Source organism: Pomacea canaliculata, linkage group LG1 (genome assembly GCF_003073045.1).
Source record: "Pomacea canaliculata isolate SZHN2017 linkage group LG1, ASM307304v1, whole genome shotgun sequence".
NCBI classification, from domain to species: domain Eukaryota; kingdom Metazoa; phylum Mollusca; class Gastropoda; order Architaenioglossa; family Ampullariidae; genus Pomacea; species Pomacea canaliculata.
Window position 1 is genome coordinate 19,421,824 of NC_037590.1, and position 24,081 is coordinate 19,445,904.

Below are 24,081 nucleotides of genomic sequence, written 5' to 3' on the forward strand. Positions count from 1 at the left end.
ATTCTTCTGATTTTTTTAACCTCTATATATTGCCTGCAGAACATGGTGGAGTGTAGAAAGGGGACATTCTTGTCAAATAGTATTTGTAGTAGACCATTTAGTGGGTTCACCTGGTATGCCACTGTGAGTGTTGGGGTCTGGGTAGATAATTCTCATAAAACCAGAGACAATGGTTACCAGTTCCTAACTTAATTATTTAAGTTGTTGTTTCTTTGTGAGTGCTTTAATTTAATGCTGTAATCAGTGTCTGCATGGATATTTTGTGTGCATGTTTGTGTGTGTGTGCATGTTAGCTTTTGTTGTCTTATATTGGGAAAACACACGCTAAAAAATATTTTGTTACATGCATCTTAATAATAAATTTATATAAAAGTTTACCATATACTGCTCTTGGTACTTACACTAATACAAAGCAATACTAATGTTTTGTTGTTTTTATGTATAGCATCTTAATGGTATTTTTTAAAATTATTCTGATGATGCAGCTGAATCAATTTTTTCAATCTAACGATAAGAACATACATTGAAGATGCTTTTTTGCATTTTCAGCTTATTGTAATTCATTTCACTGAAACAATTGGAAAAGTAAAGAGAGCCAGCAAACCTGTTGTCTGATGTGCTTGTTTTCCAGTTTGCATGAGGGCAGACCAGTGGCACAATGGTTAGCGCCTGTCACCAATACAGTGAAGGTTGGTGTCCTGGGTTCAGCTCTGATCTCAGGCACGCTGTTCTTTCTCTGCATGTGGCATCTGTTTACAGGGCTGGCTGCCTTACTGTGATATAGTTTAGTTGCTGGCTCAGCGTAAAACATCAATTTCCCCGAGCCCCCTTCAGTTTGCATATGCTGCTTATTTGACTTCTACGAAGCACATAATATCCCTTTGCTTTCAGATGAAATAATCTTATGCAGATATTCAAAATCACACAGTGAGAGAAAATAAATTGTGACCTTTGTTTTATGAAGATGCTGTTTGTCTGCGTTTTCTCCATGCTCAAAACAAAACATATAAATACTTCTAACAAGAGGAAGACAGACATTCAATGTAAGCATGTTAACATCATACGGCAAGCGTTTGGCAGAACAGCAAAGGAGAAATGAGAGGCAAAAATGTTCAAGTTTTCCTATCAGTCCTTCTCCCATTCAAACTTATGCAATACTGGGCAAATCAAGGTAATGGCAGAGACTAACTTATAAGGCCTAATGCACTGATGTCAAGGTCACATACCATTCTTTCCTTCTTTTCCATTCCATTCATGCTAATGACACAAGAAACCCAGCTTTTAAATCATGGATGTTTTCAGTGGTCAGACAGACTAATTCTTCACCATCTGCTTTATTTGAATTGGTTGAAAGGAACAAGGCTGGCTTTAACATAAAGCTTTTTTCAGTGGTGACTGTCAGAGTAAAATTGTGTGTCAGTTGAGTATGATGCTAAAATGACAGGATATAAAAGAAAATAATTGTTTGATTCTGCACATCATTTACTAGATTTTGAACTGTATGCTGCTTTTTAAGGATATTATGCTTGTGATCATGCTGTCTACATGACGAAAATATTGGATGCTTATGATAAAGAATACATGTTTTTCAGATGACTGTCTCAGTGTAAAAGATCCAAATGAAGTAGTACAAGGTCCAGCTCTGTGGCACGTCATGCATAGACAAAAGGTTGAAACTTCATCACAGACAGCTCTGGCAAAGGACTTGGCAAAAGTATGTTACTATATACACAGGACAGAACATAACAACATATAACAAAATCATTAGAAACCTTCATGGAATATAGGAGAACTGGCTTTTGTAGAAACATTAATGGTAGCGATTAGCAGTAGTAGCAAGTGTCATTATTATAGCATAAGTGAGGCTAGCATGAGGTCTTTCACACAACCAGATGACACTGGTTATTAGGTTGTAAGATTTGTGTGATCTCTGTTGAGTCAAACTTCATGAATTTTGCAGACAGCATCATACAGTTTAGGTCCAATAAAAGCTCTCAAGAAATAGCTCTGATAAGAAAGCTTTGTTTATTTGCTGACCTGTTTACATTTTGGCAGATTTTCAACCCAGGTACCAAAAGTCAGGAAGTTCCCCAGTTGTTCCAGAATTTACTAAAGGTACTATACATAAAAATACGTAAGACATTGTTTATATTTTGATGTCTTTGTGTCTTTTGATACTATGTAGAAAATGGTTTTTGAAGAATCATAGATAAGCAAACACCTAGTCAGTTTGTCAATGCCTTCCAAAATAAAATGAGACAAACATCATTAACACTAGGACAGCTGTATGTGTCAATTGATGCAAGTGAAAATGTTGAAGCATGCTAAATTATTAAGCAGTGAAGTAAAATATGATTTTTACTTATTTAGCCTGCAGTGTTTAAAAAATACCAGCAAAACCAAATTTTGACTAAGCATTTGTTAGTGTAGGATACAGCTGTCTGTACCTAGAACACTGGGAAGTATCAATTGATGTAGCAAGAAATGATAGCGCTATACACAGCCATGTACTAAGGGGTGTGGTCACTGTACACAGTGCAGTCTTTTGCTGTCTTCTTCATCCACCCATCATATACATCTATCTCTACTTGGTATTGAGCATGTTGACTCAACACATTCTCATAGTAAAGAATCGTGTTCTTTTCTTGCTTTCCGTTTGGCAAACAGTGCCTATTATGCAAAGTTTACAGCTCTGTGACATCAAATACTATAGTCTTTATGGTTTTGCTTTGATATTTTACAAATTATATTGAGCAGCTGCAATAAAATATTGATTTGAGTTCTGTCATCACTGGAGATTTGCAAATTACTTTCAGGTTCTGCCATAAAGTTCCAGCAGTTGAAATACATTTCTTCAAGAGTTTCATGGTTGATGTCTTGAATAGTAAAACAGTTTACAGTCTTGACATTATAGATGTTCTAAATATGGCGCAATGAATTTTATCACCATATGAGTCCTTAGTCAACTCTTAGCTCTTCTTTTCTGAGCTATGGCTTTACATTTAGGCACTAATTGAATAAAATATTTATGATTTCTTTTAACAAAATTGTGTGTAACTAGAAAGCAGCATAAAAATGCTGAAAATGACCGTCGCTGCTGCAACCCACGAACAGAGTCTAAAGTTTGACAGCAGCTACCTGCATAATGGAGTTATATAAGTGAAAACAGTTTCCAAGCAAAACTAAAACATCAATGCATTTTTAACTGATAAGCCTTATAAAGCTGATGTAGCATCCCAGCCGTAAATTTAATATATACCAAAACAGCCACTGTTTTAGCGTTAAATTGTCTGAGAAATATATGTGCTAGCCTTTTTAATAATTTAAAACAGAAGCTACACCATCAATAGCACTTTTCCAGAATCATGTAATTTATTATATGTGAAATAGTATATATGACAAATTTGTCGTTTGCTTTTTTTTCTCTAGACAGTATTAGCAGACCCAGATAAGGCTTCAGCTGTTGTTCAAGTTATCACCAAGGTTTGATTTCCTCTTTTGAGATCTGATATCTTGCAGGGTTGAGGGGAGGGCTTCTTTTCCCACTTTGTTTTTATTTTTTTATCCTTCCACACTGCATTAATTTCTTTTCAGAACTTTTATTACACTATGATTTTTGTTGGAAAATATTATCTTACATCTTGTGAAAGTGTCTATGTCTTTTCTCTCACCTTTCACCCTTTCATTAGTTTGTGTATTGTGGAAGGTTTGTAATTATCGCCTGTTATTTTATTTTAATGTTTGTATAACAATCATCTCTCTTTTTTTCTTGTGTGCTTGATTGCTTGCAGTGACATATCTAAAGTAAGCTTTCTTTCCTGCTTTTAATTTTTACACTGTTCACATCCCCTTTCCAATAACAATGCTGTCTGGTGCAGAAATTGGAGTCAGCTCAAGGACAAGAATTTGCTAAACAGCTGCTCACGAACCAAGCCAGGTCATGTCCCCTGATAAAGCTTCTTCAGTCAAAAATGGTACTATTCTTGTTATAAGCCTTCAGTCCCTAAATTCAGTGGGAAAAACATTTAATTTAATGCTTTTTGTCAAATTTAAAGTATATTTTGATATTTTAATGTTGAATGGAGAACTGGAATGTAAAGAGATTCATGCATTCATGTCTTGGACAGGAAAAATCAGATAAAATGCTCAGACAGATGCTGAGCAGCATCTTAGAAGCAGCAGGGTCGGATCAGCAGTCACCATTAACAACAATCATTTCCCAGTATTTAGAGAAAAACAAACCAGACAAGCCTGTGTCACGGGAACAGCAAGCTTCTCTTGATCTTGACCTCATGAAGTCACATGGCAAGGTCAGCCCAGAAAACTTCATTTCATGTGAGTGTCCGAATTTTCAGTTGTACTTTTCATTTTGCACATAACATCATAATTAATTCACTTACAATGCCATATTTATCTGGTTTACTAGCATCAGACTTGGTGCACTCCATCATTCTCAATGTAAACATGTCTCCAAAAAGGGCTTTGTGTTGATTCATGAACACATTCTGTGCCTGTCGAGGGACAGTTTCGTAAACATGTTAAGATTGTCAAATCTAGAAAATTGGTTACAATTTTAAGATGGCAAAGTGATATTAAGATCGGAGAGTATACGGCCATTTTCCAAGCAGCTTTGAAGAAATCCTTTTATTTATACTTTAACTGTGTTGACATTTTGAGTGAATATTACCAGTGCCTGCATGTATATATACTGCTCGTATTTTTACCAACTTGTCATTTCTTATCTTTGAATGCTTTTTTTGTAGGCCTTCAGGCTACTTCGGATAAAGACCGCTTGGAGCCCTTGGTAAAACAGTACATGCAGGAAGCCATCCATCAGCATCGTACATCAGAGGGCATCACTGTGGCATGCACCATGCTGCTAAGCAATAAAAAGGAGTAAGACATTTTAATTCTTATGGGATAATGAGAAAGTGTTACACTCTGATGCAAAAATACAAACATTTTCTCATATATTCTTGTTTTATAACAGTAAGACAAAATCTATATTTTACAGTTTTTCACATTTTTATTTATTTTGATTTCCCCCTTTTAATCCTTTTGAACACTGAGTGCAAAATTGAAAGCTGATTCACATGTTGATGGATTTGCATACAATTGTATGTCCTGGACAGGAATTTTACTATCTCCATCAGTAGAAAATATCCTTACAACTTTATAAATCCTTAACTCATTGTTTTAGTTTTGAACTGTGAATGTCAATCGCATGATCTCATCACCAGGAACTTGGCACAGCAAGCATCAGTACCTCTGTTCACAGACTGGCTGGAGCTGCTTGACCCAGAAATTGTTAATTTCAACATAAATCTTCAAGAGCAGTTAGTATTTGGAAAAGACAAGAAAGCAGGTCCACTCCAGGAAGGTAGTCCAGAGAAACGCAGAAGCAATCCTTATCTCTTGGCTCTTCTCATCCATCAGAGTCAATGGGCCACAGTCCAGAGGTGTCTTAGCAGAGTCCTCAGAAAAGACAAGCTGTCAGAGTAAGTCCAAACTTTATCCTAGCATAGAGAAAACCATTTTCTTCTCCATTTTACCCACTCATTATGTTTTTATACTTTGCTCTGATTTAAGACAAACTTTTTTTAAGTGTACAAGCTTTTGATAGCTGGGTAAAACTGTACTCAGATTCTCTTCTGCTAAAATGATATTTTGATTTATAATAAAAAAATAAAATTTTATGTTGAAAAAAGCATTCAGATGACACTTAGAGGGGATTCTGGTATCTTTTTTTTCAGTCTGGACCCTTCCTCGGTACTGGATTTTGTGAGCGCCTGTTGTCATATTCCCAAAATATGGCAGGGTCGGGAGCGTAAACGTGTTAAAGATGCCAAAGAAGATATTCTCAACCTCAACACTGAACAGCTGCTTGCATTGGTGGACTTCTTAGTGTTAGAATCTTGTCAGTCACCTGAAGGCAACTACAAGGGTGAAACTGAAACTGGTTTAGATGTTCAGACTGAAAGATATGCTGTAGATCAAGGCTCATTCGGACATTCAGGTCAACAATGTTTTGAAACAAGTAATCGGCTAGATCTGCTTTTGTCATGTATTTGTGATGATGATAATAGAATCAGAACCATTGTCAGACACATTCAGAACCAAGCTGCCCTTTCTACAAGGTAAGCAAGCACTTCTGAATTGGCTGCCTTACGAGGCTATGGCTCATGAAGTAACCACTGTGTTTTATATTAATTTCTTTGCTTTAGCAAAACACTAATACATGCCAGGGATAAAAGAAACACCACAGTCTTGATATCCCTCCACAACTTCATTTTCTACAACCTTGTCACTTCAGAAGTATTTTGTGGAGTTAAGTCAAAAGTTTGTTATTTTCAAACACAGATATACACCTGCAACAAATACGATAAAAGTTCATACCAAAATTCAAAGAAAATTTCCTTATTATAAAATGCTATCAGTTTTTTTTTAATTGTTTTCTTAGAACCAGTTGAAAGAGTGTAAAAAGAGCCAATATCTGCAAATCATAAAAAAAGTCTCAGCCCTTGAAATTTGGAAAAATATTCTTTTCACATTATAAACAAATAGGATATGCCCCAAAATAATTCAGTAATTTATTAGTAACAGAATTCAAACAGTACCTACTTTAATGATGGTATTTTACTTTTTTTATATTGGGAGTTGATGTTAAATCCAGTATCCAATAGCTGTCGGATGCTTAATAGAACTGTTAATTCACTGTCTAATCATGTCAGTGTCAGAAATTTGCATTATGACGCATAAACCTTTGTAAACCCACGGTGAAGACAATCATGAGTCACACACCATTTTAAAGAGCATTTCTTAACCCATTAAATGCTGCACTCTTCAAGATATATATGTATATATTGTTCTTATGTAGTAAAAATTTGAGTGGAGGAAGGTTAGTGAAGAACAGAAAGCTGTGGTCATGATATTCTGACATGAATGAACTTAAAAAAAGACTCATTAACACATCATATATAAACAGCATACAACAAATTCAATATTTTATTAGAAATATACATGTATTTTGCAACATGATCATTTATTTTAAAAAAAACAATGTGTGGATTGCTGATGCAGTCCCAAAGTCACATACTTAAAAAGAAAAGCAAATAGTTAAAGAGAACCATTCATGGCAAAATATTCTCTGAAGGGTACAGTGTGTTTTTTCATTTTAATTTGTTATCCATATTAACACAATGCGTTACATTCTAGCAAGCTGATCAATTCATGCAAATAAGAGCAGAAAACGAACAATAAGTTAATTTAATGCTGAAAGTATTAGTTCAGTTCACTAATTGAGGTGTTCAAATTTTTTTCAGATCTTTAGAAAAAGCCTATCAGGAGCTGTTTCAGGAACTTTATCTGCATTTTCCTTACATCATATCATGGCTACCTCCTAACAATGCTCTTACATCTGAGTGGCTTGTGTCTGACAAAGTACATTCTCAGGTAAGTCGTGCTCTTGGAAGCATGCAGGTGTGAGGCATGCAGATATAGATTACGCAGGTGTAGAATACAAAGATGTGGCTAATATGTTTTGCTTTCTGTGTAGCTTGACACCATCACCCATCGCCTCATAACAGTACTTGGGAAGGCTGCTCCAGGCAAAGCTACAGAAAATAGGATGTATGATGCAAACATTGCTTGCCGCAAACTGGCTGCTAAACACCCTGCTCTGTTTTTGAGGTAGGTAATTTTTTTGGTTGGATTTAAAGAAGGTTCAAAGGATTTTGAACTTATAAGCATTTTTCAGTCTCAGCAGAGCAATTTTTTTTTTAATCTACACATGTCTGCTGGCTATAAAACAGTAGTAGTGGGGAAAAAACAAAAACAATATAATCTAAAAGTTAACTTTTGTTGGTTGTTGTTTTTTATTTTTTTTTTTTGTTTGTCTTATAATTATTTTTGTTTTGAAGAAAAAAATTGCTTGAAAGGTTATTATAACTTCTCTTCTGTGCTTGTTATCCCACAGTTAAGATAGTTTTCTTGATAACAATTATCAACTATTGTCATGTCATGACATTTCACTAATGGGAGATAGACAGAGCAGGTGTTAAAGTTTAAGCAACCAGACCTAGGTCTACTGTATACAGTGGGATGTTTCTATTGGATCTTCTATCAGTGAGGGGAAGACTCAGAAACCATTGTTGGCTGGAAAGAACTTTTTTTTTGGGGGGGGGGAGGTTACTTTGTTTTTCTTTTTCTTCATGTAGCTTGTTTTATGATGGGGATTTTTTTAATTTACTTTTTTTTTTATGTGAAAATTTAGTGCTGATCCATTGTACATTTGGGTTTGTCAGGCAGTTGCCCATGCTTGCAGCAGTCCTGGGTGGCCGCACCCAGCTGTCACTGGGCGAGATGAAAAACAGGAACCTGTTGCTGCTGTTCACTCACGTGCTTGGGCTGCTGGAATTATTGCAGCCACAAATCTTCCACCAGCAGCACACAGCTTTAGCTAGCATTCTTGAGGCCTATTTTATGCTGTTCAAGGTAAAATGTCACTTTTGTTGTCAAATTTGGGACTTTGAACTCAGACCTAAAAAAGTTTAAATACCACTAACTGGTTAGGATATCCTGTGTTTGCAAGCAAGGATACGTGTAAGCATGCAAACAAGAGAGAGAAAAAGGAGAAATAGGTGAGGGACTTAAATCTGTCACCTGCAATTCTTAAGTATTGTCATTCATAGTAATGGCATTTTCCTGATTGTATGATCAGGCTCATGGCTGTGAAACTCGTCAGCTCGGGAGCATGGTTGCCAAGTTTGTAATGTTCCTCCAAAACTTTGTGACTCATGACCCACAGCGAGCCAGCAGTATGCTTCAACAATATGTTAAACTTCTCAGGTATGGATATTTGTTAGCATTTCCTCTTCCAGTAAAGCAGGCGTGTACTAACCTAAAAAGTGGTGGCTGTAGAGTGTAGAGTTATTGTGAATGGTGAAATGTCAATAACTCGACATTTTTTCATGTATTCTTTCTAAGGTCAGGTTTTATGTTAAAAAATATTTTTATTGTTTGCAATCATATGCCTTTATATACTCAGTTGTTAAGAGATAATGTTAAAGTACATTGTATTAAAACATGCTCCTTTAAACCTACAGTAAAGACAACCATAATCCAAACACCATTTTAAAGAGCATCTCATATAATATTGTACTTTGCAAAATATTTTTTCTGTCTTGTAGTAAATCTATCCAAAATGATGTAACTGACTGCAGTAGAGTGCATTTGTCAGGAAGTTCTGTCATTAAGCTCAAATTTATACAAAAATATATGCATTCTAAGCAAAAGTAGAATGGTCAAGATAGTTCAATATTTTATTAAAAATATATAGATGGCATTCACATTTCTTTGGTTGTCATTGTCACTTTTTTTCATGTAAAATCTATTCTTTTTGTGTAGCTTGTTGAACTGTGCAATCTTCTTCCCCAAACAGTGACCTGTCTATGGAGTACCCTGAAATGCCTGACCTCAAGTCCTTGCTGACAGGACTAACTCTGCCACGCCAAAACAATACTGATGAGGCACAAGTTGTGCCCAAAATTGAGGAGTCTGGCACGTTGCCTTCAAAGGCTCAAAGTGGTTTTACCCTTGCATATCTGCAGCCCTTTTTGGCAAGAATCAAATCTGAATCTTCAACTGATGGTAATTCGCTCATATAGAATAGTGTGTATTTTTCAAGGAGCCATGATCATTAAAACGCTTACTTTCCTAGTTGGGTTGTAAAAAAGAACAAATATGCTTTTTATCATATCATCATAATCATTATTTGCAAATCATATTAGTCTGTACTAAAAAAAAAAATGTCTTAATCTCAAGATGGTTGCTGTCTCATTTCAGATTTGCTTGAAGTTCTCGGGGATCTGGATGAAACATCCAAGCGCAAAGTTGCAGTCCTGGAATATTTTGAGGTGAAGAATCCATTCTGTTTAGCAAAGTTGGTGTCATATTCCTCTGCCTTTCACATTTTTCCAGTAACATTTTAGAAGATCCTTTTTTAGGAGGGGGAGGGGCTAGTTGTCTTTTGGCTTTTCATATAAAATGTTTTGTTAGCTTAATGGATGGTGACTGTTCCTTCTTGCAGAGTGATCTTAAGCGTCTGACAACTCATGTAAATGACCGGTGTCGTAACACAGCTTTCAGCTTGATTATGCGCTATATCCATCATTCTCCCAGGTGAGCAGCATTTACTTGCATGATCAGAGACTTACAATGTTGAAAATCATTGAGTACCAGATTTTTAGATTTGAAAGATTTGACAGAGTTGAATTGTTTACATAGGGTTATTTTTAATGATCAAATTCTGCTTCAAAATGGTTCTTAGCCTTTGTAATCAGAGGTCTAGTTATTTTAGGTGTACTTTGTTCCATGTTTGAATTCTCTGTACAGAACCATATCCTTCTGACAATTTTTACAGGAAGGCTCACAGTTTTTTGTCATGCTTCTTAAACTGCCTTGCCCATGAGAATCCAGACATTGCAACATCAGCACTTAGGAACCTGCCAGAGTTTACAGTCTTGTGCCAGGGTGAGCAACGTAACGGAAAAAACAAGGGAGATAACATTTTTGGATGCCTCAATGTTTTAAAAAAGAGTAAAATATGTAACTTACATGTGTCTTTACTCATTTTGAAACATGATTTATTCATGCATATTCCCTCTGTGTAAAAATAGACATATAAGTGTGTATGTCCCTGCATGCACGCATAACACAGGCATGTGGAGACACAAAGACAATATCAAAACAGGCATTGATATACTGTAGACTCGCACCAAGACATGAATGCTTGCAGTTGCCATACAGACAATTATGGACATGTGTAGACACAAACCAAGACGTGCATGCACACAAACCTTTAGAGAAACATTACAATGAATATTATCTATAGATTATTCAATCTTGGCATTCACTTTTGTTTTCATGTAATACATTTGAAATGTGTTTGTTAAGCATGTACCCCAGCTTCACTTGCACATGCTGTTGGTAGCTTTTTGTTTAGTTTGAAATGTATTTTTCATTTTTCATTGCAGATGAGGCGCAGACACTATTACAGGAGGCATTCAATGTTGGTGTGGTATCATCGATAGATACTTCATCTTACATCAATGATACACTACAGCTCCTTAACTTAGAGACTGTGCTGTCTTCAACATCATCTTGATTGGTTTCCTCTTCTTTCCTTTTATGTGAGAAAATAATGGGCTGCACACAGATTTGTTTGTGCCTGAAAAATTGTCTTCACTTGAATAAGAGAGGTGGTTCCTGTCTTCAGAATTATTTTTGCACTGCAGTCAGCAGAGGATGCATCTAAAGCTAAGGACTACAAGCTGGAAATGGGCTTATGAAACATTATGATTTACAGATGTGACGCTTCATCTCCAATTCTGATGAAGCCTGTGCATTCATGTAACCTGAATGACAGAGATCTGGTCTATATGTGAATTAAAAAAAAAAAAATTTAAGTAACATGCATTAAGTGCATGTTAGTAGCTTATATCTTGCAATCATTTTTACCTTAATTTTTAAAATTAGCACATCAGTCTTTCTTGCTTCAATTTAACCATCCATCCTGCACACAAAATAAAGAGCCTAAACTCATCACATAAAAAGATATCATGTATTCAAAACCTTACCACATTGAGAGGTTCTGATGATGATAAAGAAATGTCTTTCCAGCCTGAAAATGAAATGTTCAGGACTATCATACTTTCTATTTCATCCTTTCTGCAAATTAATGTCAACATAGGCTTATCAGGAACTTTTCATGATAGCATAATAATTCATTAACTGATCGATTACGTGTTAACAACACAGCAAACCCCAGAGATTTTAGCATTACTAGTCGCATTTGCGCCATCCTGTTGATTGCACAGTGTGAATATTAGATCCATGCTTTTAATGAAAAGCTTACTTGCATATTTTCTTTTCCCACCAACAGTTTAGTTGCATATTCAAAAGCATTTACACTGTTGAAAAACCTACACCGTGCTTACACAGTCATTTTGTCCTTGATGGACATATTTCTATAGTTACTATGGAAGTTAAGAGCATTTCTCGTCTAGGCGCTAGACATTTCAGTTTCTAGTGGGATTAAATGTAGATCCAGTTTATCACACTGCATGTAAGAAACTGTCTGAAAAAAGTGTATTCAATCACATTAGCAAAAAAGCAATAACAAAGGATATTTAAAAACATATATTAACTTCTGTGCATCTCGTGCAAAAGTGCAAAAAATTTAAATTAGTAGTATTCATAATCAAGAAAAAAGAATTAAATTGGTTAGTATCAATAGTTTATTAGTACAGTAATGACATTGAAGATATCGTGTCATTAAAGCGAAGAAATACAATCAAGTAAAAACAAAAAAATGTTTATGTAAAAATTGGACCTTAGGTATGAATCGGTGGTTTGGGTACCTGGGGTGATAGCTATACCCCGAGTCACAATCCTCGGAGGATAATCATCGGGACCTATGGTTTACCTCGGGACGCTGGAGGTCCTGCCCCGTCTTCTAGGGACAAAACCTTCAAATGTCGGGCCTTGCCACTGGCCTCCAGCTGACTCACGTCAATGTATATGTCGTCTGGGTATCGCGCAAGTCTGGTCACGTGACTGCAGCTCGAGTGTTGTGCCAGCTGCACGACGTCCGGCCTGTTCTGCTGCGTCTGGGGCAGGCTTTGTTCCCCCGTAAACCGCCGAGGGCTGGACGGAGGAGTGTCCCCCTGCTGGTCCTGCTTGTATGGGGTATAGGGCCATATAAAGTCTAAAGCTGTGGTGTCCATGGTGACGCTTGACGTCTTGACAGGAAGGTGGGTTGGAAAAGAACCATCTGTTGCGTTTCCGTTCAGATCTCTTTGCCAAAAGTCAACATTTGAGATGCTGACTAAAAGATGACTGCCGTGACCGTGGTTTTCATGGTTCTCTGGTTCTGTGGGAGCAAATGAGGTGGTAATGTGTGAGGATTCTGCGGTGTGAAAGAGACCTCTCCGAGGGATCGGCACTGGCTGTTCACTAGCGACGCAATGAGTGTTCAGATCATCTTCATAGGTGTCAAAACTCAGCACATCCTGTGGGTGACCAGTACATGAAAGCACATCAGTCCCCAACATTTGTTCAGAGGGATTAGATGGGGAAGCTGGGGGGTGAAGACCACATGGCCGAGCGACCGCAGGTGAGTTACAGGTAAAAAATGTGTCTGGAAACGGTTGGCTCGAAAAGAAGGCAGAAGAGGAAGTCCTGGTCTTATCTGCTGGTGAACTGGGTTCGCAAACGTTTATCTCTGCTTACAGAATAAAAGATATGGAAACTTCAAGATCAGTTGCAAACGAATCCTTAACTTTTTCAGATTTGTTTTTATGCTACAGATATAAACATAAATTTAAAAAAAAAGCTAATATCCACTAAATTGACAGGGCGGTTTGCGTCATATGCTTGCACATCACACACAGAGCCGGATAGACCGACATGAGGCAGGTTGGGGGGATAGAAAAGGTCAGCTGCTGACTTGCCTTCTTTGGACAGAAAGTGTCTTTGGACGCTTTCCATATGCTGGAAGAAAGCGGGCGTCAGTTCAGTGATGTTCCCGCTTTCCTCATCACGCGGCATCACGAAGGGAGGGTGAGAGGTCATTGCTATGGACACGTCTGAGAACAATCCATATAGCAATAATATTTATATCTTGCTACAAACACTGCACGCCTGACTTTAGAGAAAAGGTTAAGCATTTGAGTATGTGCAAAGTCCTTACATAGTGGGACAACTCGCGATGCACTACATAGTGGAGCTGGCACAAAATGTCAAAGGATAGGGGTGAGGCGTGGAAAGAAACAAATGGTATTATTTGTGTAAGTTTCCGAAATTTGAGTTATAAAATATAACAGCTTTTCAACATTTGAGAAAGACCAGCAGAGAATGAGATCGACTATATAAATATAAATGTAGAAGTCTGCTCAAGGTAGTCAAGATTCATTTTTAAGCGGATTTAAATTTACAGATCATTTTACATCGTTCCCGCAGTCTGTTCTTTAAGTGGTATTACTGCTGTGTAAGTGCAGGTATATGTTTCTGCAGTCGTTCACATAATTAAATATTAAAAAGATTAACTATATATATACCATCAGAACTGTGTTGTACTTCCTGTGAGGGTAGCCAGGTTTCTGGGGGCCGCTGTCCGTCTCCTACCCGGTATCCGCTCAGTACCCTCAGCAACTGTGCGTCTGACAGGGGAGAATACTGTTTGTGAAAGCTGTGCCAGTCCATCTGCAACCGATACCAAGGACTATGGGCAACTGATGAGAAGCATTCGTGTCTGTCCCGTCATGTATTCGTATGCATGCTGTCTGTTACACAACAGACGTTTCTTGCGTGTCCATTAAAATTTATTATTATGAATCACTTAATATAAATATATCTTACTATGAAATTATTGAATTTAGAGTGCTGACTGCGGTTATCTGCCGGGCTAGACCAAAATTTAATGATTTCGCGGCCCGTGGGAAGGACGTTCCTCATCCCTAATCTAAAGAAAAGAGTGATCACACGATTATCTGTTCTGAAGAGGAATCCCATAAAAATCTTGTTTGGGGTATCTACCCGGAAGAGAGTGTGTCGAGACGTTGCCAGCAGGTCCACGAGTGCCACGAGCTGCTCGGCCACCTGTAGGTACTGCGCCCCCAGCCCCACGGATACTGCCCAGTCCTCCAGGCGGCTGACACACGCTTGTAGTTGTATGCCCACCGACCAGCACAGGTACTGAGAACCTGACCCATACCAAAGACTGACTGGTTAAATGTATATGTGTGTAAGTTTGTTTGTATATCTGGATGACTAGACATAAATGATAAAAAGTGTCTCAAAAAGGACCAAGCGTTACGAGATTGTTCTTAATTTTCATAAACTCTAACAGCACTACACATTTCATGTGTTTAATAATAAAAATTTCCTTGTTTAATAAATATTACGCATTGCAGAAAAAACCATGAAAATAATGAAAAAATTAAATAGTTTTTTTTTTTTACATTTAAATACTTGCTCCCGCCTCCCACGTGAAACGGACAAAAGCATTAAGAGAGGAAGTTTGTGTTAGCTGAACGAGAGAATTCTGCTTTGTGAAGAAAGAAAGACAGGTGCTAGAGCATTTCTACCATTCATCACCAGTTTGTTGAACACAGTCGTCGTGATATAGAACATCAGGTATGTCAGCAGCTGGATGATCACGAGACGGTGAAGCCCAACGCTTTTCACGACGTCTGACGTCACTTGAAGCACGTGCAGCACTCGCGCCATGGTCGCTGCACACCGGTCACCTGTGTCAAGTCCGGACGGGGTAGACACAATCTCTTCCACTGGAATGTACAGCTCCTGAAAGCAGCCAGCGAGAAGGGTTCTTAAGCAAGTTTGTCTTTGTTGCGTAATCTTCCATTGTATCCTTTCCTTCGTTTGACATGTTAAAATTTGTATTTCTAAAACATTGTGAAAGAACAGTCTGCACCATAAAGGATACAAAGGATAGCAAAGCTATCAATTCATTTTCCTTTGAATATCTGTTTCTATGCATCGAGAGTTACCTTGTCTATATGTACCGGGCCCAGATGTATTGGAAAGCGTTTAACAAAGCAAAACAAACAAAAAGAAGATAACATTTCCTTGATTGCATAATCGATGGTTTCATTTAAGGTACATTGTGGACTATTGTTTGTTTTTTGTTTAAGCGAAGAGATGGATTACATAACCGATGATTTCCATTGACATCCATTCTTCACTTTTGTGCTGATTATCCGCCTTTTCGGTTGTTTGCTTGCGTAGACACGTGAAACTGCAGATAACTCGTCCTTATTTACACTCGGCAAGGACACGTAGCAATTCTAGGAGCAAATCCAGCGTCACATGCACCATGGTGCTTGACGATCCCCAGAACTTTCTTCCACGATGACTTGAATCCCAGTCTAATGGTGAAGTAGACAATCTGCTGAAACATAAATCTTTTCATCTCACCTTAGTGACGGAGTAGACAGTCTGCTGAAACATGAACCTTATCGCCTCCTCCAGCCCTTGAGTGACCTCATGAAAGGTCTCCGTGACTTCAGAATGAGGCTGCTGGTCACTGGAAGGAGGCCGGAAGTCCTGGGAAGAAAGATGGCTGTACAGGTGCGTGACGTTAGAAAGGCAGCACAGCAAGTCGAAGAGAGGGTCGCCGCACTCTGGTTTTCTTCTTTTTCCAGCTTGAACATAGTGCTGTACAAGAACACAGCGCTGTGTAAGAACTCTTTATAGGTAAGTTTTCATACAGCTAATATGCTTGCTGCAGCATATTTTTTTCTGAGATACGATCGTGTTTGGGCACTTAGGTTCCAGATATTTTTACAGAGCAACCCTTCCAGCAAATTCCAACACTGAAGGATCCCATATTTTAGTTCTGAACAACTCAAGGAAATTTCTACACAAATAAATGGTTGATATGTAATTGTTAGACTGGAAATGAAGTGGCTGTTATGAAAACGAGGAAAAGGGAAGACTGGAAAGGACACGCCAAAAGAGCCAAACATTAAAGCATTCAAAGAAAACTTTTGGGTTATTGCTTAACACACAATAAATGCTCCTCGAGGAATAAACTAAAACTAACACATATAATGACAATAGTTTTGACTAAGCTGAAATAAAAACATCATTCAACTGTTAGTTTAGTCCTTGTTCTTCCTCGAGGAACATAGGACCGCAACAACACCTCGCCAGTGGACCCGGTTTTGGAAAACTCCCTTCAGTTGGGCCCATGTGATTCCCAAGTCCTTTGCCTCGCTTTCTGCTTTTCATTCAAGTGTAGCAAATGTTGAAAAAAACAAAAACAAACGCTTTGTAGGTCAATTTTAAATCACTGATATCTGTAGCTTTAAATACAGTAAACGATTTGTGCTTTTTTGAAAGTCATCAAATATTCCAATACATTTTACCAATACTAGATCTTACCTCTTGTACTTTTGTTGAGACAAGGTTTCGCATACTACCTGCAATCAAAGAGGGTACACGTCAGGACTTTGCTTAACGCTGTTTGTCCTGATCACTGCTTCGAGGCTAAGTAACATGACTGATCCTCTAAAAGACAAAAGATTTTCTAATGGATGTGTCTCGACGACTTCCCGTGGAAAAAAGCCTACATCTCAAGATAATGCCTTTAGTCAACACTCTGCTGAGAAATATTTGGGATTTAAAACGTTAGGTGTATAACGTTTCGGCCTTTTAATGTTGCATGTAATCACATTTGGACATTTTAATATTCAGCTGTAGAAACAACAGCTGGGAGAATACTTGATGGTATACACACACAAGCACGCCACCATCCAGGAGAGAAGTAGATACGCATTATGTTTTAAAGACTTAGTGATGTACATAAAGAAATGGATGTCAGTATCTCAGACAGAAGTTCAAAACCTACGCCGGCTCTGTTGCGCACTGCCTCGAGTACTTGTTTCAAGAATATGGTCAGCTGGTCATTTGAGAAATGCCTCGCCACGTACACATAGCAACACAGCAGCAGAGTCGCGCTGGTCAGGGGGAAGTCTCCCCGTTCGTTGCAGCTGATGTTGGCGATGTACTCGACGACGTCCTTCTCTCTGTGCCTCGCATAGGCCAGGAAGAGTGGTCTCTCTCCGACACTGAAAGATCGGAGTGAGACAGTTTGAATAACGGTTTACCCAACTGAGTAACAAACATCTAAAACCAAGGGATTCTCTCCCAAAACAAAGAACCTCCCCCACCACCCCTCCAAAAAACCTTCTGACATCTTCAATGAATCGTGGAAATCAGGCACTATTCAGCCTTTTGGAAAAAATCTATCCTAGGCATGAGGGCCCTCTGCTGAAAGTGAAGTGACTGGAAGGATGTACCGATTAATCCGCTCCTCGATCTATGGGCAAAAGTCAAGCTGGATGGAGGCCTCTGGGAAAATGTAAAGATGAAAGATGACCTGCCACATGGAGGATGAGTCTTTCCAACACTTTTTATTATCTTCTTAATAGCATCACAACGGTATTATTTTTGCTGCAAGAGAAGCGATGACAACTAGAGGCAAAACTAAAACTAACCTGCAATATTTGGTCAGCTTGTCTCGATAATGGAGCTCCGAAGAAAGAACCTCACCATTCAGACCGCTCGGCTGATCTTGGTTTGCTTCCAGATCGGTTGGTAAATTCGTGTCGGTTTTGAAGCCACTGGTGCTTGAGTTGAAGGCGCCCGGGTACCAGGGCAGGGTCTGGGGTATATCATACCCCGCTGTCAGATCTTTGTACAGGAACAGATAATGCTGGCCAATGCCCAGCAGATCCCCAGGAACGACCGTGACAAAGTGATCCACGCGACGACCGTTCAGGTACACATGTGCCCCGTCTATGACTGTTATTTGAAGATGGTACCAGTAATGCCTTTCTTTGTGAAGCTTGTGTGGATGATTTGGCGGCGACGTGTGCAGTTGAATGCGGCAATGGACGTCTTGCACATCGTCGGCCACCAAGACGATGTCATCTTCTTGTCCACGGCTTCGCCCTACTGTCAGCGTCTTTGCCTTCAAAGGGTATATGACGAAGTCCTTGGTGGCGTCGTACCCACGCAAAGTTAGAAAGTACGGACACACCGCGGGACACAAGAAGGTATACGGTTGACTGTTGATGAGCATGCCAGCCCCGACTGTCTGGGATACCTTTCTGATCGCGCCAACCCCGACAGACTGAGAAGCCTTGTTGTGTGTATCAGTCCCGACAGACGGAGACACTGTTTCGAGGTGTTATGCCCGACCGACTGAGCTTCAATCAGCTGTAAAGGTTGTGTCTGCGGCACTTTCGCGAAGGTCCCCGCGTGACTGTAAACAGCCGAGCTGATGCAAGAAGAAGGTGACGCGGACGAGACGACGACAGGCGACACTTTCGCTTTCATGATTCTCCGCGCGTTGTCGTTCAGACCGGAAGTGTCGTCAGAACCGCCATGCCGCGCGACGTCCTCACGCCGCCGCAGCTCGAAGCGACGGTGGAAGCCGTTCTGGGCCTCCAGTACGCATGCAATTCTAGCGGTCTGTCGTCGTCGTGAAGCAATCGATGATACACGGGCGTCCAGCCGCCACTGGCCAGCACGTATTCAGTCAGGGGACTGTTGTCCAGCTCGCTGGTTGTCGCGGGGCGGAAAACCTCTCGATCGCTGTCCTCGCCGCTTCCGTCGTCACCCGCACCGATGATGCCCACGGTCTCGCAAAGCACGTATTTGCTGACTTCCGCGGGAGGCAGACCGTAGCGCTCGAGGGCCTGTCGTAGGAGCTCGCGGGCCGTGGAGCGTGTGGAGGCCAGCACTGATTTGTACTGCGCTCCATGGACCAGTGATTCTCCGTACAGCTTGATGACTCCCGGGTTGCACGCCTCCACCGACATCTCGCAGCCTCCGCCCTCATTCCCGCCCGATCGCTCGCGAGTTTCGCTGCCAGACGTAGACGCAACTAGCAGGCGTCGGAGATGATTCTGGCTTAGAAGCCTTGACCCCTGACCTGCCACTCCTCCACTCCCGCCGCCCACTAGCGTCGTCAGGCCCAGCCGGTCGAAGTAGGAAGAAGGCTTGGTGGCCCCTTTTCTGTCGGTGCTGGGTGTGGACGGCGCTGAGTTTCCAGCTCCGAACGGGGTTCTCCTGGCTCTCGTGGCAGGTGAGAGCTGCCCTCGGCCCATAGGCGGTTTGCACTTGTTCAGTGGGCCTATACCTAGCGCCAGCCTGTCGTTGCTTGGGTTGGCAACTGGCCCGTCTGTTAGCTGACCGGCGCAGTGGTCCTCACTGTGGACGTCTTTATCATTGTTGCTTTTTGTGCTTCTTGTGACGCCGACACCAGCTGGTAGTTGTTTAGGCCAGGTATGCAAGAACAAAACACACACAAAAACACGCTTACAGTAGATCGTTCCAGTACTGGACATCTAAATGCACTTTTTTTTTTACTCCTACTGATAAATAAAAAATTGAAGTGGTGACTACTACCGGATGAACTGAGTGGATTTCACTAAATTAACTAAATAAACTAGAGAAAAAATTGTCTGCACATAATCCGTTAAAATGTACCTCTTCGCGTATGTAGAATACACCTACTTGTTTCAGTTGAAGTTGCCAGTCTATTCAAAGGGAGCGAGCGTTGTGAGTGGGCGTAAGGAATGATCGACTCACTTTGGCGTTTTCTGTCTACAACAACCCCCCAAACACACACCTCCCTCTGCTTTTCTCCGTGATTCAAAGTGACATCCGGGCTTAATAAAATTAGGGGTGAACATTTTTATTTGATTTTATTGATAACTTGTGTCGATGTAGACCGCATTCAATGCGTGTCGTTCGTGTTCCTCCGTAACCATTATTCCTTCGTTAAGTTACAGTTTTAATTCATGTGGCGCCCATGCTGGGATGAATTCATGTAATACTTTTCCATCATCATGTGCTCAGCGTGAGTAAACACTGGTGATTTCTCTCGAAGCAATCTAAGCCGAAAAAAGTTTTTGTTTAAAAAAAACACAAAGTCGAGTTGTTATATACAGCACAGCTTGCTGTCCCTTTGGCAAACTGCACGACCAGGTCTGCGAGCCCGATTCTAGTGTAGCAGTCAAGTGCTGTTTTGCCGGAACAAACGTCTAGCTATGTTTCACGTCGTTGTGACAAAAGGTCCCGTCCATCCTCATGGCTATCGGAGCTACAGCTACAGTGTTGTCTTTCGCTCTTCGCTGGCGAGGATTGGCAGCAAAACGCAAAGCCTTGTACCAGCCAAGGTAGACGACTCCTGCCTGCGTGCGCACAAGGGGAGATTACCTGCGATCAATGGACTGTCGTCTGCGTTAAGAGATTCTTTAATACTCGTGAAAAATTCAAGAAACTATGTTTTAGAACGTGTCTGAAAATAACGGCTTTCTTTCATCTTCTTAAGCGAAGTAGAATTGTATATACTGCTTATCCGCTTTTCGGAAACTTCTTAGTTGATTGTGCAGTCTGTCACGAATTAAACTGAGATACAATCTGAAAGAAAGATTCCAAAGAAGAAAAAAAAAAAAAAAAAAAAACACAAGTCGAAAGTTTTTAAATATCTCTGTCAGCATAGCCGCTGTAAAACAAGAATTTTAATTTTAAGCTACTCACCAAATAATATTACATAACTGCATTCGAAGTATCTGAACTATGGTTCATTAATTGTTGTCCGTTGAAATGACCTTAATTATTTATACAACCTGAAAGCGAATATACTATTATCTAAGATATACCATATATACTAAAAAAGATATTTGCTTTGTGTGCAGTGCTTCGATAAAACAGGAATTGCACTGAACAAAGGAATGAATAAATAATGAACTGGTTTATTTGTTCTAAAGGCCCATATATCCTAGCTCTAGCTGTCTCTCCGTTAAATTCTTACCACCATGCGATTTACAAATGTACATACGCTTTGTAGAGGCTAACGATGACATGGGCAGCCTAAAGGAAGCTCCTTCTTCTGCTTGGATCTGCAACACAGCAAAGCATAAAAGACTCGTTACAAACCCTATGTAACAATCTTCAGTCCAAGCTTACATTAAAAAAATTATAATGTCCTAATTGTTTCACTGAGAGACCACAGACCACACTACAGTTTCTCATGCCGGGCGAGTCGACTGAACCGTTTGATTTTTGTTTGCGGCGCCCCGACTTGAAGCAAATAAGCAGGTAGTAAACATGCAAGTGGAGGACACAGGCAGTGCAGCATTATCCCATTTATTCTAGAATTACAACTGCGCTTTCTTTAGCGCAACCCAGGAAATCCAAACCTTACTCAGCGCCGTCTTTTGAGTGCACTGAGGAGAAACTGAGGTTGTATTTCATTCATCTAAAAGAACTAAAGATATATATATATATCGATCCATTCTTCGTTGTATTTTCGGTTTTCCCCTCTCATAACCGTAAATGTTAATAACATTTTATCTTCTGTTATTTATCCACTTTGTTGTTCGAATCGTGTGTGCGTGTACTTGAATCTGTGTGTAGGAAGACCGGAGAGAGAGGGATGGATGGGGCTATTACAGCGTTATATAAACGACTTGTCCCACGTGACTTCCACTCTTGCTTTTTTTTTTTCGGTGCGGGGTTGAGGGTGGGGAACTCGGCCAGCAGCCAATGCACTTGGCGGCGTTAGGGCCGAGAGCCTTGAGTAAACATGAGAAAATATGAGGCTAGATGACCTGCTGAATTAGCCTCTTGATTCAATCCACTCTGTTGTCTCTTTTTTTTTAGGTATTTGGTGCTGACCTCGCAAAAGAGACATCCGAAGCCACCCACCAAATAAATTCATCCATTACTTTTATGCAAATAGACTCAGAAAAAGTGACAACAATGTTGAGGATTTTTCATAAATTTCCCACGTAACCACGATGCAGTTCAAGAAGCATGCATCGATGTGTTGAATTTGATTGATTCTGTCCGACAGACAGAAGGATGTGAGGTATTATAGTTACGTCTGATTTTCTCTTGATATCTCTGACACCATTTTTCATATTGGTGGACACCAACAATAGCAAGTTAAATTAAGATGCGAAATATGTGGTGCTGCAAAAAAAAAAAAAAATTATCGAATTCTATGTACCGATCATGAAAGAAAGAAGTTTGCATTAACAAAATAAACCAATAATTATTACCGTTTTTAATATGACCGGCATTTTGATCGCCCCGGTGGTTTTGCTCCACGTCCTTCCTAGTGTCACGCTGCTGAAGCGACCCCTGGCTGAAGCATCTCCTGCCTGCCTTCAACTCGACAAGTCGCCACATTGATGATTGGGAAAATCCTGTTGCCCACTTCTTGACCACGCGAAAGAAGCAAAGAACGGTCTTGTTCACAGCCTCGCGTCGTTTTGGCATTAGCCTGTAGGGGGCGCAGCATTCTTCGTCTGCTACGTGTGTCCGTATGTTGGCCAGGGAATTTAACTCCACCCCCGCCCACCCCAACTTTTCCTCCCACCTTTCGTCCTTTGTTGGAGCACAAATATTGAGGGTTGATTACTTCCCAGGTGAATAGGCGAGGCAGTGCTTGTGCACAGTGTCGCTCCTTCAGCGCTGTCGCAACATTTCAATCGTGGGAAGTGAGCAGATGAAGTTAGCGCGAGAATGGTTCTGTGAACATCCGTCCACCAGTCTGCGAGAGATCGAATAGTGAGGAAAAACACTAAGCGAGCTGACAGTCTTTCCTGTATCAGTGTAAACATATTTCAGCAGCACCATGTTCCATGAGTATTGCACTGGCTGCTATTCCAAACTCAACCTTCAACGTCACCCACAAATTAAACTACAACTCTGTGCCTTCTCCTCCCGCCACTCAAAAGTTAAAAAAAAAAACTTTCAAACCAGTATGAACATATCACAGCATATCGATCACGTTTGTCAAACAATAATCTGATAATATGGGTGTGGTCAAAAAAAGAGAGAAGCAGGCTACTCAGCCGTCAAAACAACCCCCCTTTAACTCCAAATGTAAAATAAATAAAGCAAACACACAAAAACACTTGATATTTGATATAATAAAGACTCAAGATGACTTTTCAGAATCTGTGGAACTGGAAGTTTGATTGGATATTGTTAAGTGAGAGTTCAGATAAAATAATGTTTATTGGCAGTCTTAATTCACTTTAAAAGCAAGTGTTAAATGCCGAATAGTCACTGTGATCAACAGTACCACATCCTTTTTTTCATCTAGCAGGACACATTTTAAGTTTTAGAAGATTTAGAATTTCCTCATCATGGTGTCTAACTCTATCAGCAAAGAAATAATCAGGCAACATCTGCTATGTTTTCCTTTTTTTTTAAAAAAAAAAAAAAAAAAAAAAAAAAAAAAAGCAGCAGTCAACAAATATGATTCATGCTCTTAAATTTCAACTTAAGATTTCCTTCACAACTCTGTTTGAGTGAGATACAGCTTCACTAAATTTCTATTTTATCTTACAGAACACTTACATTTACACAATTACGTGTACATTAAAATATGAACAAATCTTGTTACTCCTGTTGTTGTAATCACTGTTTTACACTTCTTCTTCAGATCTATGCAGAAAATCCAATTTTCAT

The 24,081-nt window shown here is 39.7% G+C and overlaps 2 protein-coding genes across 3 annotated transcripts in view; one reads left to right on the plus strand and one right to left on the minus strand.

The window, feature by feature from the left end:
- The window catches only part of LOC112564963 (integrator complex subunit 1-like), a 30,278-nt gene extending 18,661 nt beyond the window's left edge, over nucleotides 1-11,617 (plus strand). For both annotated transcript variants that reach the window (XM_025240146.1, XM_025240151.1), the window contains 17 exons: nucleotides 1,593-1,714; nucleotides 2,056-2,115; nucleotides 3,430-3,483; nucleotides 3,879-3,974; nucleotides 4,128-4,335; nucleotides 4,764-4,896; nucleotides 5,241-5,498; nucleotides 5,754-6,137; nucleotides 7,323-7,452; nucleotides 7,556-7,689; nucleotides 8,304-8,493; nucleotides 8,720-8,847; nucleotides 9,440-9,648; nucleotides 9,844-9,914; nucleotides 10,088-10,179; nucleotides 10,421-10,530; nucleotides 11,034-11,617. In XM_025240146.1, coding sequence (XP_025095931.1) covers nucleotides 1,593-1,714; nucleotides 2,056-2,115; nucleotides 3,430-3,483; nucleotides 3,879-3,974; nucleotides 4,128-4,335; nucleotides 4,764-4,896; nucleotides 5,241-5,498; nucleotides 5,754-6,137; nucleotides 7,323-7,452; nucleotides 7,556-7,689; nucleotides 8,304-8,493; nucleotides 8,720-8,847; nucleotides 9,440-9,648; nucleotides 9,844-9,914; nucleotides 10,088-10,179; nucleotides 10,421-10,530; nucleotides 11,034-11,164 — 2,510 coding nt within the window. In that variant the 3' untranslated portion in view covers nucleotides 11,165-11,617. The remainder of the gene's footprint in view (nucleotides 1-1,592; nucleotides 1,715-2,055; nucleotides 2,116-3,429; nucleotides 3,484-3,878; nucleotides 3,975-4,127; nucleotides 4,336-4,763; nucleotides 4,897-5,240; nucleotides 5,499-5,753; nucleotides 6,138-7,322; nucleotides 7,453-7,555; nucleotides 7,690-8,303; nucleotides 8,494-8,719; nucleotides 8,848-9,439; nucleotides 9,649-9,843; nucleotides 9,915-10,087; nucleotides 10,180-10,420; nucleotides 10,531-11,033) is intronic.
- A 720-nt stretch (nucleotides 11,618-12,337) lies between these two features.
- LOC112575382 (ras-interacting protein 1-like) lies at nucleotides 12,338-23,812 on the minus strand. Its single transcript, XM_025257252.1, is given in 13 exon segments — nucleotides 12,338-13,285; nucleotides 13,512-13,646; nucleotides 14,118-14,262; nucleotides 14,596-14,762; nucleotides 15,147-15,363; nucleotides 15,997-16,267; nucleotides 16,966-17,003; nucleotides 17,432-17,651; nucleotides 18,081-18,642; nucleotides 18,645-19,028; nucleotides 19,031-19,855; nucleotides 21,437-21,497; nucleotides 22,662-23,812. Coding segments are annotated over 13 exon segments (3,858 nt in total). The 5' UTR covers nucleotides 22,683-23,812; the 3' UTR covers nucleotides 12,338-12,473.
- Nucleotides 23,813-24,081: the final 269 nt, after the last annotated feature.